The 15,515-nt window shown below is 40.9% G+C and overlaps 1 protein-coding gene across 1 annotated transcript in view; it reads left to right on the top strand.

Annotated features, from left to right (window-relative positions):
* Window positions 1-15,515, top strand: part of adcy1a (adenylate cyclase 1a) — a 112,330-nt gene that overhangs the window by 47,341 nt on the left and 49,474 nt on the right. The window contains exon 6 of the mRNA XM_060917612.1: window positions 14,292-14,450. Coding sequence (XP_060773595.1) covers window positions 14,292-14,450 — 159 coding nt within the window. The remainder of the gene's footprint in view (window positions 1-14,291; window positions 14,451-15,515) is intronic.

A 15,515-nucleotide genomic window follows, 5' to 3' on the forward strand; every position in this document is an offset into this window, starting at 1 on the left:
ACCCTTTAGAATTTTCTATATTTCTGCATAAATATGACCTAAAACATCATCAGATTTTCACACAAGTCCTAAAAGTAGATAAAGAGAACCCAGTTAAACAAATGAGACAAAAATATTCTACTTGGTCATTTATTTATTGAGGAAAATGATTCAATATTACATATCTGTGAGTGGCAAAAGTATGTGAACCTTTGCATTCAGTATCTGGTGTGACTCCCTTGTGCAGCAATAACTGCAACTAAATGTTTCCAGTAACTGTTGATCAGTCCTGCACACCGGCTTGGAGGAATTTTAGCCCATTCCTCCATACAGAACAGCTTCAACTCTGGGATGTTGGTGGGTTTCCTCACATGAACTGCTCGCTTCAGGTCCTTCCACAACATTTCGATTGGATTAAGGTCAGGACTTTGACTTGGCCATTCCAAAACATTAACTTTATTCTTCTTTAACAAGAACGACTTGTGTGCTTAGGATCGTTGTCTTGCTGCATGACCCACCTTCTCGAGATTCAGTTCATGGACAGATGGCCTGACATTTGCCTTTAGAATTCGTTGGTATAATTCAGAATTCATTGTTCCATCAATGATGGCAAGCCGTCCTGGCCCAGATGCAGCAAATCAGGCCCAAACCATGATACTACCACCACCATGTTTCACAGATGGGATAAGGTTCTTATGCTGGAATGCAGTGTTTTCCTTTCTCCAAACATAACGCTTCTCATTTAAACCAAAAAGTTCTATTTTGGTCTCCTCTGTCCACAAAACATTTTTCCAATGGCCTTCTGGCTTGTCCACGTGATCTTTAGCAAACTGCAGACGAGCAGCAATGTTCTTTTTGGAGAGCAGTGGCTTTCTCCTTGCAACCCTGCCATGCACACCATTGTTGTTCAGTGTTCTCCTGATGGTGGACTCATGAACATTAGCCAATGTGAGAGAGGCCTTCAGTTGCTTAGGAATTACCCTGGGGTCCTTTGTGACCTCGGCGACTATTACACGCCTTGCTCTTGGAGTGATCTTTGTTGGTTGCCCACTCCTGGGGAGGGTAACAATGGTCTTGAATTTCCTCCATTTGTACACAATCTGTCTGACTGTGGATTGGTGGAGTCCAAACTCTTTAGAGATGGTTTTGTAACCTTTTCCAGCCTGATGAGCATCAACAACGCTTTTTCTGAGGTCCTCAGAAATCTCCTTTGTTCATGCCAGAGATGCACCGATTGACCGGCTGCCGATCGGAATCGGCCGATTTTCACGTGATCGGCCATGACCGGCGACCGGCCGGTCAAAATTAAAATATGCCGATTTTCTGCCGATCAAAACTTGTGTATCACATAGAGATGAAAGTGGAAATACTCGTAATTCGCAACTAAAAAGGCTGCAGCTACACTGGCAGCTTGAACATGCTTTCTAGTGCGATTGTGTTGCGCTTGCGCAGAACAGTGTCAGTCCTGAGCGCCTAACGAGCACCGGCGCGCGCGCCGTTAACAAAAAAAAAAATTCACGATAGTTAATTTTTTTTTTTGTGCCAGATATTGGATGTGAAAAGAAGAAAACATTTGTGGTTGTGTGAATTTCCCATTACAGGAATTAATACGTTAGCCTATTACCAAACATCTAGTTAGATTTGTACAAAGAGAGAAAGAAAAAAATGTCTTTTTGTTTGTTTTACGACCTTGGTTGCACTTGATTCCATTGGAAATTACTCTACAAATACACATTTGACAAAGATGATAGAATGGCTATGGTTTAAGTATGACTGGAAATTATTTTTGTATTTTGATACTGAATGAAGAAATGGGTTGTTCTATAAGGCATAAGTTTTCAGATGTAAATAGGCTTATGAAAGTGTGTTCCGTAGCAGTTGGCAAATAATATATGAGGGGGAAGTTGTTTTTGTGCCAGATATTGGATGGGAAAAGAAAAAATGTTTGTGTGAATTTCCTATTACAGGAATTAATATGTTAATACCAAACATGAAGAAAGATTTTACAAAGAACAATGTCTTTTTGTTTGTTTTCAACCTTTGAGGTGTTGAAAATTTATTACTGAAAATCTGGCAGAATGTTCTATTAAAGAAAAGATAAAAAGAAAATAGTCTTTGTGTGTGCTGTGAAGTGGTTTGAAAAAATGAAATCGGAATCGGCCAAAATCGGTATCGGCAGGTCACACTCCATGGAAAATCGGAAATCGGAATCGGCCCAAAAAATTGCAATCGGTGCATCTCTAGTTCATGCCATGATACACTTCCACAAACACGTGTTGTGAAGATCAGACTTTGATAGATCCCTGTTCTTTAAATAAAAGAGGGTGCCCACTCACACCTGATTGTCATCCCATTGATTGAAAACACCTGACTCTAATTTCACCTTCAAATTAACTGCTAATCCTAGAGGTTCACATACTTTTGCCATTCACAGATACACTATATTGCCAGAAGTATTTGCTCACCTGCATTGACTCACATATGAGCTTAAGTGACATCCCATTCCTAATCCATAGGGTTCAATATGACGTCAGTCCACCCTTTGCAGCTAGAACAGCTTCAACTCTTCTGGGAAGGCTGTCCACAAGGTTTAGGAGTGCGTTTATGGGAATTTTTGACCATTCTTCCAGAAGCGCATTTGTGAGGTCACACACTGATGTTGGACGAGAAGGCCTGGCTCTCAGTCTCCGCTCTAATTCATCCCAAAGGTGTTCTATCGGGTTGAGGTCAGGACTCTGTGCAGGCCAGTCAAGTTCATCCACACCAGACTCTGTCATCCATGTCTTTATGGACCTTGCTTTGTGCACTGGTGCACAGTCATGTTGGAAGAGGAAGGGGCCAGCTCCAAACTGTAAAAACAGTCTGCATGCCTAGGTGCTTGATTTTATACACCTGTGGCCATGGAAGTGATTGGAACAACTGATTCCGATAATTTGGATGGGTGAGCAAATACTTTTGGCAATATAGTGTATGTAATATTGGATCACTTTCCTCAATAAATAAATGACCAAGTATAATATTTTTGTCTCATTTGTTTAACTGGGTTCTCTTTATCTACTTTTAGGACTTGTGTGAAAATCTGATGATGTTTTAGGTCATATTTATGCAGAAATATAGAACATTCTAAAGGGTTCACAAACTTTCAAGCACCACTGTATATCACTCGAGTGCTATGCTATGGTATGTTTCAATATTTACTAACTTCACAGAGTTTGTGCTTTTGCTGTAATTGAAATGCACTTTACACTAATTTGACAATCTAAGTTCTTTACTGATATGCACAATTGGATAAAATAATAAAATCTCACTCTTAATCTGAATTTAAAGCTAGACACTGTTTCGATTTTATAAAATCTGTGAAATTTAGTTCCCTCTGAAATTTGGTCATTGTGATGTATGTTTATTTCTGTAATATCTCACAAAATATCAGGCCATTCTGTGGCTGGGAAGTTATTTAATTCGAGGGGATTCCCTAGCAAATTATGTACATGATATTGCTCGCTTCGTGCAGTCAAGCAGACAGAGGAAGTCCGTGTGCGCGTGCGCTGACAGTTACATCATTCTGTCGCTAAACGAACAGCTGATCACACCGAGGTGCTTGCTGACCGCTGATATTTATTAGTTTGGTCCTGCGTTTCCTTTCCTTCACAACATAACGTCTTTTCTTCTCGTTTTCTGTTACTGTAGTCGGTCTTTCACGTTTCATTCGCACACTCTCGTCCTCCGTTTTTCTCTCCTGTTTCAAATTTGTATCCCACAATGCCTTGTGCAAACGGGGAAAGCCCACCACATGATGCATGACGTAGTATCTTATATTGCGTCATGGTGAAGCAGGAAAAAATAGCGGAGAATTTAGGGTCACATGGCCCTAAATTCATTAATTGTTCTATTAAAAAAAAAAACTAAAATACATTTGGAAGTCTGTGATTCGAATTCAGTAGCTTTCAGTCCACTAAACAAAAATAATTGGGTGTCAGGGAAAATTCTTTTTATGACCTACACTTGAAAAATCTGAAAGGCAGTATAGCTTTAAAGTACAGAATTTAAAGGCAGTGCCAGTAAAGTACTCTATACTTACAGTAAATAACTGTAAAACATACTTTTTAGTTAGTGAAGTACTGTAGTAATTTTTAATAATTGTACTGCGACCCTGTAGAACAGGATAAAGCGGCTAGAGATAATGAGATGAGATGATTGATATATATAGCAATTATTCCATGAAATCAAGTTGTATATGAGCTGATAAGCCATGTATGATGAGATTGAGTGGAATAACTCTTTTATTCTGTCCGCATTCATTGGATTTTGAGAAACAGAGCATTTTTATTTTTATTTTTTGCAAATTCGATAAATAAAAACTTTATACAAAACGTCCAACAAAGTAATTTCCGCTTAGAATGTAAACAAACCGGCGAAATGACAGAAGCAATTTGTGAAAAATGTGATAATAATAATTCTTGAAAAATAAAAAAAAGATACGTTCTTACCATCAAATACTTTTATTCCATATTTTGTTGCTTTTTTTTGTATTTTTGGGGGTTTTGTTTTCAAGTATAGTTTTTATTTTGTCCTTGGTTGCTTCAGCAACATGCTCCACCATTTTGTTTTTCTCTACTCATGGAATATGAGCTGATAGCCTAGTAGTAGAGTAGCCAATCAGAATGCACTATTGCTCATATCCAGTGAATGTAGATGAAATAAGACTATATGTACAGTCAATATTTACGCAAATGTACTGCAAATTTATAATAAAATCTAATCTACTACCTTTGCTCATTTGGTTGATGCTTTCATCCAAAGCGACTTACGGGTACAATTAAGGCAGGATGCAGCTGAGCAGTTAACAGTTAAAGGAGCATTCCTGCAGAAAATATCAGATCTAGATCTGTTGTGGTTTGTATTATTCTGTCGAACAGTATTGTATCGCTATACAATATTGTGTCAGCATTTTAACCGAATTCATGATTTTCTATCGATTTTCTGTTTTCACACCTTGATGTCGTGAAACTAGAATACCCAGCGTACACTGTGCAAATACATAATTCATCCATCGGTAATCCCGACGGTGATCAACTTTTTGTTGTGGTGCTGATTCTGAAACTGTACATGTTCTATCTGTGATCTTTTATTGCACAGAAACTGGATATTACAGCGTGTTTGTAATGGCTGTATGTGTTTGTTCATATTTTACCGTTAAAACAATGGTTGTGGCTTTTTTGGCCAGGCCACGTTTGAAAGAGACTTTAAAGAGTTCTCAAAGAGTTTTTTGCCTGGTTAAATAAATGATGATGATGATGATGATGATAAGGATACCTGACCAAATTTTCCAGTCTAGCAAGTTTGTTCAATCCAGTTTATAGTGAAAAAATGAAACAAATTTGTGTTCTTACACTAATATTCCATCCACATAGCAAGGATTTATGAAATAACTAGAAGGGCACTTGGTAAAGTGCAGACCTCCACCAAGCCACATATCTGGATTTACATCAAAATCTAATCAATTGTTCCTTGGCCCCTGGCTCACCTTTCTTCAAAATGCCATCAAAGTCCATTCACTAACTTTTGAGTTATGTTGGGAACAGACAAACAAACAAATGGAGACAAAAACATAACCTCCTTCAACAAAGTTGGCGGAGGTAATAAACACTTTTAGGAGGTAAACTTCTGGCTGGAGAATGATAGCCATGGGTAGGCCTAACTTTGGAGAGGATTGAACTTTTAAAAAAAACCCAACAACAACAAAACCCCCCCATATATTTTATGGAGGTCACATGACCAAAATACCTGAACCTGATTGGCTTATAAGAGTTGCTCAGTTTTTCCTGACCAGAAGCATCTGCGTCTAACTGTGTGACTTACAAGGTACTTCCAGAGCATTATCTTGGAATGTTGTGGGAATTTTTGCAATGTTAATGTGGATAATGAAGGGGCAAAACCTAGAAAGTCCAATAATTTTTTTCCAGACCAGGGCAGAATTTGATCTGGTCAATTCCTACCCTCTAAGCAGTGGCTGCTGGTAGTCTTTCAAACAGGGGAGGCTAGTCGGTTACGATATTTCCAGATTTTAAAAAGAAAAAACACATAAATTTTGCCCATACTCTTGCCTCTGATCTGGCTGATTGTTGGCAGGGTCATAAACTGTGAAATAACAGGTTCTTTTGGCCCATTAGCCTACTGTCCAATATACATGATGGTGGTGTTGGGGGAGGGGGTATATTTTAACATTTTTATATTTTAAAATTGTGGCATGTTGTTTAAAAATTGATCTCGGCTGTGTTTTTGTTTAAAAATGTTTTCCAAATTGTAGCGGTGTTTAATTCATATCCAGAAAAACATATATTCCAGTATAATATACTCAGCATAAACATTTTAAATAGATTCTATATTTTTGGTCCATCCATGACATATTACTAAAGTAGCCTATTTACTGTTGTTGATGTGGGTCACTTGCTGTTAGCCAATTCACTTTCTCGTACCAGGAGAGCTGAAAGGAACGAGTATTATTCCCTACCTTTTTCACCAAGTCAATTTGAGGCGTTGGTCTACCCTGCTCTTTAATTTTAATTTTTTCCTCGAAAGGAAGACTGGCAAATGGCTTCGCCAAAATTAAATCAGCAATGCTTGGCATCCGTGAGCAGCTTTCTTGCTAGCTGACTAGCCCCCTCAAGTTCAAGTTCAGTAATAAACAAATAAACAAAATTTCTGGAACTAAGATAGCAAACTTGACAACACTATATTTACACTTTATTTACAATGAAAATATATACAAGCTGGTAGAAACCGTATGTAATGAATGAAATCGAAATGCAAGCTGATCTCTTACAATACACCGCAGCACTTGCGAATCTGCATGGGACTGAACTGATGTTGCCAGATACTGCTGACGTTATCCAGCCCAAAATATGTTCCAAACACGCCAAAATGCACTTAATTCGGCAGGAAACCGCCCAATCTGGCAACACTGTACCGCTGTCTGTCTATAGTTGAAATGAGCCGTCAATCAAAGAAAATATCCGGCCGCTTTCACCAATCACCAGTCTCCTTGCGGAAACTGCCATGTCCCTCCCATGTGAGGCTCGGAGTCCGTGGGCGGGTGTTTTCGCAGTATTTGTCCAATAATCGTCTTGCATTTTGAGATTGAAAAGCGCAGAGCTCCCAAATGCCGTTGAAGTCCATTGAGGCTGGGAGTCCGTGAGACTCCGTGGGCGGGCATTTTCACAGTATTTGTCCAATAATCGTCTTGGATTTTGAGATTGACAAGCACATAGCTCTCAATCCACTGAGGCTGCGCTGCATCGCGCTGTCACGAGGGGGAGAAACTCACGCACACATTAGGCGAACTGGGGAAAGTTATAACGGAATGATTTCGCACTGTAGTTGGGTTGAGCACATATATTTCTATGATTCTGGATCTGAAATAGCAATGTTATAAGGTCGGCTATAACATAAGCCTAGCACAATTCATCCTACACGATGTTCGTCATTTTTAGAGGAGGCTGAGCCTCCCTCGTTGTCTTAGAGCAATCGCCCGTGCTTCTAAGACACACGAAGTCAGCCACTGCATCTTTTCAAACTGCTGCTCATGATGTTTGTCACTTGGAAGTGTAACACACTTGGAGGAAAACACTTAGGCCTTGATTTGCGTCTATGAGTTCACAGACGCTGGGCCACATTAATTATCAGAAGAAGCTTTTATTTGTCACATGCACACTCAAGAACAGTGAAATTCATCCCCTGCATTTGACCCATCTGAACCAGCGAACACACACATGCATATACACCCAAGTGAGCAGTGAGCACACACACATACACAGAACAGTGGGCAGCTATACTACAGCGCCTAGAGAGCAGTTGGGGTTAGGTGCCTTGCTCAAGGGCACTTCAGCCTAAGGCCACCCCATGTTAACCTATCCTTGGTTAACCGGAGCACACCCATGCAGACATGAGTAGAACATGAAAACTCCACACAGAAAAGCCCCCGTCAGCCATTGGGCTTGAACCCAGAACCTTCTTGCTGTGAGGCAACAGTGCTAACCACTACGCCACCATGCCGCCCCTTTCCCGTTCCCCCGTTCTGATGTCTGAGGTGAACATGAAGAAATAATAGTTAAATGTTGATGCCATTTTTTAAAGGAAACATTGGCAATGGTAAATGACAGCCATAGGTTGGGTATGTTACTTAGTAGACTGTAAGAATGTGTGTGTGTGCGCGCGCGTGTGTGTGTGCGCGCTGACTTATGTCAGTGGTTCCTAAGTTGGCCCTTGTGACTAGAATCTCTTATCACCTAATACAGGCATGCGCACACACACACACACACACACACACACACACACACACACACACACACACACACACACACACACACAGAGCACTTATTTCCCCCTCATCTGACATCCTCCCATCTCAGGCTCTTGAGCTTTCTCCGCTCATTCAGGTTGTGTTGTTAAAAATAAACCCAGCAAACCCTTTTCCTGCTCTCTCTCTTTCTTTGCTGTGTGGTGTTATGTAGGTAGAGAGGTGAGAGATTTCTTTGCATGCTTTCAAGTTTTCGCTTTGAATGTAGATCACGAACCTCACTCCGAATTCTTTGACCGATTTTTAAGTTATAAAATAGATGTTTGTTCAATTCACAGAGCAGACCATTAGAGCTACGTTGTCCAGGCTGATGTTTCTGACAGATAGATGAATTACTGACACATTTACACTGCAGTAGTCCAAATCCTAACTTCTATACTGATATTTAATAGAAGAATTTAATCATATTGAGGTGCCCAGAGCACAATGGGGCAACCTGAGACAAAAGGCCTCATTGTAACCTGACGTCCTAAAGTTCAATATTAAACTTAAACCATGAAAAGACAATAAACAAAGGCAAAATGTCATTTTATTTTAGCTTGGATTTTATCTGTATGAGGTTGGCTGCTCCAGGGCTGTGTGACAAAAGCAAACCTCTACAGAAACCCAACTTCAGTATCGAATGATTTACTTTGCATATAATTCTTGTTAGGGCGGCACGGTGGTGTAATGGTTACCACTGTCGCCTCACAGCAAGAAGGTTCTGGGTTTGAGCACAGCGGCCGATGGGAGCCTTTCTTTGTGGAGTTTGCATGTTCTCCCCGTGTCTGCGTGGGTTTCTTCCGGGTGCTCCGGTTTCCCCACACAGTCCAAAGATTAGGTTAATTGGTGGCTCTAAATTGACCGTAGGAGTGAATGTGAGTGTGAATGGTTGTTTGTCTCCATTTGTCAGCCCTGTGATGACCTGGCGACTTGTCCAGGGTGTACCCCGCCTCTCTCCCATAGTCAGTTGGGATAGGCTCCAGCTTGCCCTTGACCCTGCACAGGATAAGTGGTTACAGATAATGGATGGATAATTCTTGTTATTCTATGCACAATCACTGGATATGAGCAATCATGCGCTCTGATTGGCTACTCTACTACTAGGATATCAGCTCATATACCATTAGTAGAGAAAAACAAAATGGCACAGCATGTTGCCATGCTGTGCCATTTTGTTTTTCAACCGAGGATGAAATAAAAACTCTACTTGAAAGCAAAACCCAAAAATTGTTAAGTATTTAAAAGAAATAGCTAAAAGAATATAGCCCCCCATGTCGCCTATTCCACACTCCAGCCTGTCCATCCATTATCTGTAGCTGCTTATCCTGTTCTACAGGTTCGCAGGCAAGCTGGAGCCTATCCCAGCTGTCTATGGGTGAAAGGCAGGGTACACCCTGGACAAGTCATCAGATCATCGCAGGCACTCCAGCCCAGTCGTTTAAATTGGTTTGCAAACCACCAAAAAACCCTAAAGAAGAAGAAGAAGAAGAAGAAAACCCATCTGTGAAGGTTCTCAGTCATCCAGGTTACAGTAAAACGAGGTGCTAAAGAAGGCGACTGGACTTGCTTGAAATTCTTGAAGAAGTTTCACCTCTCATCCGAAAGGCTTCTTCAGTTCTGTCTGACTAGTGGGGAGTTCCAGGTATTTATCCTCTAGTGGACCAAAAACAACCCTAAGGAGAGTCATTGAGGTCACATGGGTCGTTGACCCTCTGTCATCCTGTAGGTGTTTGGGTCATTGGAGGCCAGGTGTGAATAGTCTTAGCAGCTTAGGCCCTGTCCACATGGCAACGGATTCAGGTGAATCTGATAAAATTGTTTATCATTTCGGCCTGGCGTCCACACGGCACCGGCGTTTTGGGTGCCCCAAAACGAAATCTTTTGATAACGGGTTCCAGAGTGGAAAAATCTGGCAACGGCCCCGTTGCGAAGTCGTCTGGATGAGTAGAACGGATTTGTTAACGATGACATCACAACCACATGACTGTCAGTGCTTCACGCCAGGTAGAAGTGTAACGAACTCGATGCAAGTTGTCAACAAATCCTATAACTTGGTTCATGAAACACGCTTACAAAATATTTTCACTGAATATTTATTGTGTAGTGGTGCAAAGTGAGAGAGAGAGTGAGAGAATAGGCCTTAGGGCAGAGTCTTTAGTCCAAACACTGCGGAAGCAGTACCAAACCGCGCACCGCCCGTGCGCTTTCCAAAAACAAAAACAATCCCGCCAGCAAAAATAGGGAAAAAAAAGGAGCGATCTCACCTCTTCAGATGTTGGTTTAAGTCCGGCAATACATTCCTCAAAAAGGGCGTAGAAGAACAAAGTAATCCATCAACGTGTAGCATTCAATTTATTCCGGACCATTAAAGAATTCTGGAGGATATCAGAATGTTGGCGTACCGGCTTCCATCTACCCCCATTCATTCCTCTTTCTGCGTCTTTCGTTTTACGCTACTGATTAATAATCAAAACTTTATGTGGCTAATGCTACAGAAGAAGGGGTTTATGCGCATGCGTCTACTTCTATTGTTCTGGTGTCTCCGATGGGACCATCTTACAGCGCACGTAGAGGTGTGGCATGTGTATTGCATCGTTTTCAGCAAGCGCTGCGTTGCCATATGTACCTGATATTTTACTGATCCGTTGCCCATGTGGACGCGATATTTAAAAAAAAAATCTCTTAGAGTCTTGTTAGAGAAGACCCCCCCCAAATAAAAAAAGCAACAAAATATGGAATAAAAGTATTTGATGGTAAGGACTATCTTTTTTATTTTTCAAGAATTATTATTATTATTATAGCATTTTTCACAAATTGCTACCGTCATTTTGCCGGTTTGTTTACATTCTAAGCGGAAATTATTTTGTCGGACGTTTTGTATGAAGTTTTTATTTACTGAATTTGCAAAAAATAAAAATGCTCTGTTTCTCAAAATCCAGTGAATGTAGATAGAATAAAACAGTTATACCACTCAATCTTGTTGTACATGGCTTATAGCCCAATCTGCACTATGCGCCTCATCAGCTATGTACAACTCGATTTCATGGAATAACTGTTAAATATCTATGGAGCCCCCTAAGGGTCATGGTAGGAATTATTTTTTAAAGACTTTTGCATTACCTTGCAATACTTCTCCCTCATAGTACGTTTGTGTGAACCCTAACCCTCTCATCTCATTATCTCTAGCCGCTTTATCCTGTTCTACAGGGTCGCAGGCAAGCTGGAGCCTATCCCAGCTGACTACAGGTGAAAGGCGGGGTACACCCTGGACAAGTCGCCAGGTCATCACAGGGCTCACACATAGACACAGACAACCATTTACACTCACATTCACACCTGCAGTCAATTTAGAGCCACCAGTTAACCTAACCTGCATGTCTTTGGACTGTGGGGGAAACCGGAGCACCCGGAGGAAACCCACGTGGACACGGGGACAACATGCAAACTCCACACAGAAAGGCCCTCGCCGGCCATGGGGCTCGAACCCGGACCTTCTTGCTGTAAGGCGACAGCGCTAACCACTACACCACCGTGCCACCCAAACCCTAACCCTAACTTTAATAAATACATTGATAGAGATATCTATTTGGCATGCTTGAAACTGATACAGGCTGTTCTGATTGCTAATTGTTTTGGTTAATTAAGTCGTTGAGATTTATCTTCGCTCGCATATTCTGCTCTCTGCTGAATGAAGGTTATGTTGACCAGTAATGTCTTTCTTCTTTTCATAAGACTATGATCCTGATGGGAGATATAATGGTACATGATGTCTCTTTTCATTCATACAGTAGTGTCATCTAAACCAGCAATGTAAAGCTCCATCACCCATTTATGTTACACTGTTATAAATAGATAATTTTAGTTTCGTCAATTACATCATCATCATCATCATCCAATCACATAGCGAGAACACGCTCTTGAATGTGAATATATACTTATTTTTGTCCTACAATAAACTGAGAAACATCTCTGAGCAGCCATGTCTGTGTCAGTGACTGTTTGCTCCCGGATCCAAATCTCTTAGGCGCTAGAGGGTCTACATTCCTTGATCATATTTTGTCAATTCAACCTCCTTCGGTACAAACAGATATAACATACACTGAACCTCTTTATACAAAAAGTACCTTTTAAAGTAATTAGTAAATAACAAGTAACTAATCTTGTTTTAACTTGGTATTGGATTGAAAAAAAGGAAACAAGTGGCATCAAGCATCCCTAATTTCCACACGTTCATCCCCCACCTCACTCAGAGCACGTCTTTCATGCACAACTGTGCTCATTTTGCTCACGCTCACTGTTTCACCTGCACTTCTGCCTTTTGTGTGCTTCCCAGGAAAGATTATCAGTGTCAATACTTTCTACACCATTTATTTGACATACAGTGGATATAAAAAGTGTACACACCCTGTTAAAATGATTTTTTTTGTACATCAGAAAAACCTGAGACCATGATAAATAATTTCAAAACTTTTCCCACCTTTAATGTGACCTGTACAATTCAGTTGAAAAACAAACAAACCTGTTCTGGGGAAAAACAAAAAATAAAAAACGTACAATAAGCTGGTTGCATAAGTGTGCACACACCCTTAAACTAATATTTTGTTGAAGCACCTTTTGATTTAATTACAGCATTCAGTCTTTTTGGGTTCACACCTGCCATCAGTTAAAATGACTCTGATTAACCCCAAATAAAGTTCAGACATTTACTCAGTTGCATCCTCCAGCAAAAGCCAGAGTTCGCAGAGAGCTTACAAAGCATCAAAGGGATCTCATTGTTGAAAGGTATCAGTCAGGAGAAGGGTGCAAAAAAATGTCCATGGCATTAGATATACCATGGAGCACAGTGAAGACCGTCATCAAGAAGTGGAGAAAATATGGGACAGCAGTGACATTACCGAGAACTGGACGTCCCTCCAAAATTGATAAAAAGACAAGACAAAAACTGGTCAGGGAGGCTGCCAAGAGGCCTACAGCAACACTGAAGGAGCTGCAGGAATTTCTGGCAAGTACTGGTTGTGTACTACATGTGACAACAATCTCCTGTATTCTCCATATGTCTGGACTATGAGGTAGGGTCAAAGAAAAACATCCAAGCCCGGCTAAATTTTGCAAAAAAAAAAAAACCAACAACAACATCAACTCTCCCAAAAGCATGTGGGAAAATGTTATGGTCTGATGAAACCAAGGTTGAACTTTTTGGCCACAATTCCAAAAGGTATGTTTGGTGCAAAAACAACACTGCGCATCACCAAAAGAACCCCATACGCACGGTGAAGCACGGTGGTGGCAGCATCATGTTTTGGGGTTGTTTTTCTTCAGCTGGAACAGGGGCTTTAGTCCAGGTGGAGGGAATTATGAACAGTTCTAAATACCAGTCAATTTTGGCCCAAAACCTTCAGGTGTCTGCTAGAAAGCTGAAGATGAATTTCATCTTTCAGCATGACAATGACCTCAAAAAAGTTTTGGAATGGCCCAGCCAGAGCCCAGACCTAAATCCAATTGAAAATCTGCGGGGTGACCTGAAGAGGGCTGTGCACAAGAGATGCCCTCACAATCTGACAGATTTGGAGCAATTTTGCAAAGAGTGGGCAAATATCGGCAAGTCTAGATGTGGCAGGCTGATAGACTCTGACCCAAAAAAACTGAATGCTGTAATTAAATGAAAAGGCGCTTCAGCAAAGTATTAGTTTAAGGGTGTGTACACTTATGCAACCAGCTTATTGCACATTCTTTATTTTTTATGTTTCCCCCCCAACAGATTTGTTTGTTTTTCAATTGAATTGTACAGGTTATAGGTCACATTAAAAGGCGGGAAAGTTTTGAAATTATTTTTCATGGTCTCATATTTTCACATCAGAAAAACCCATCATTTTAATGGGGTGTGTACACTTTTTATATCCACTGTATATATTTAATTTTAACAAACATATTAACTGTGAGTGTACATGCTATGTGTGTGTGTGTTTAATTGCAGGTCTGTTGCAGAGGCAACGGAGGTGGATCTGAACATGCGTGTAGGATTGCACACAGGTCGTGTGCTGTGTGGGGTTCTGGGATTGAGGAAATGGCAGTATGATGTTTGGTCAAATGATGTCACGCTGGCAAACATGATGGAGGCAGGAGGACTTCCGGGGTCAGTTCCTCCATAAACATTTCAGGACTTCATGACTACTGGACACACATAGAGCTTTTTTATTTTTTATTTCGATCTTTGAGTGTGTGTGTGGAAAAGAGGTAACGCAACCCTGATTCTAAACTTGTGGCTCAGACCTGGACCTGTCCTGTGTAAGAGTTGATTCAGCGTTGAATCCAGCTTAGCCTGCTAAGAGTGAAGAGGCCCAGATTTATGAATATTTTTAGTGTTTAAAACATAGAACCCAACCTGGTTTACTAACTAGGGTCTTGTGGAAGATTGCATCTTTCCTATGAGCGAAATAGCACGTCTGGCTCATTTTGTGTGTTTGACTTGGTGATATTTAACAATTATTTGCTGAAGGTGAAGTGAATATCAGTGAATAATAACAGAGACAAGCCAAGGTGTACAACAAGATACTGTTGATGAGAATAAGAGATCATGTGGATCCGCTACTAAGGAAAAACCAGGCTGGTTTCCGCCCAGGCAGAAGTTGCACTCAGCAAATCCACACCCTGTGAAGGATCATGGAAGCCTTTAGAACCTACCAACTTCCACTGACCGTCACTTTTATTGACTTTAAAAAGGCATTTGATTCCATCAACAGAAGCATCATGTTCTGCATTCTATGCCACTATGGCATCCCAGATGCCATTTTCAAAGTCATCAGTGCACGCTACACCAACTCCAAGAGTGCCATCATAGTGGATAGGAACATCTCTGACCCTTATCAGATTACAGCTGGGGTACTGCAAGATGTTCTTGCCCTGTTCTTAATCATTGTCGTTATTGACTTCTTCATGAAGAAATCAACAGAGAACACAGACTCTGGCATAGATACCCATCCTCATCAATCTAGGAGACACCCTACCAAAATCCTAAATGATCTAGATTTCGCGGACGACATCACCTTGCTTGAGTCATCCATACCTAGGGCACAGGTACAACTTTCCAAATCAGCAGCTGAAGCAAAACAACTAGGTCCTGTTGTCAGTGTTCCCAAGACCGAGTACATGACCATCAACTGCAACCCACAGCCACCTCTGGAAGTATATGGACATCCAA

Source organism: Neoarius graeffei, chromosome 3 (assembly GCF_027579695.1).
Source record: "Neoarius graeffei isolate fNeoGra1 chromosome 3, fNeoGra1.pri, whole genome shotgun sequence".
Taxonomy (NCBI): Eukaryota; Metazoa; Chordata; class Actinopteri; order Siluriformes; family Ariidae; genus Neoarius; species Neoarius graeffei.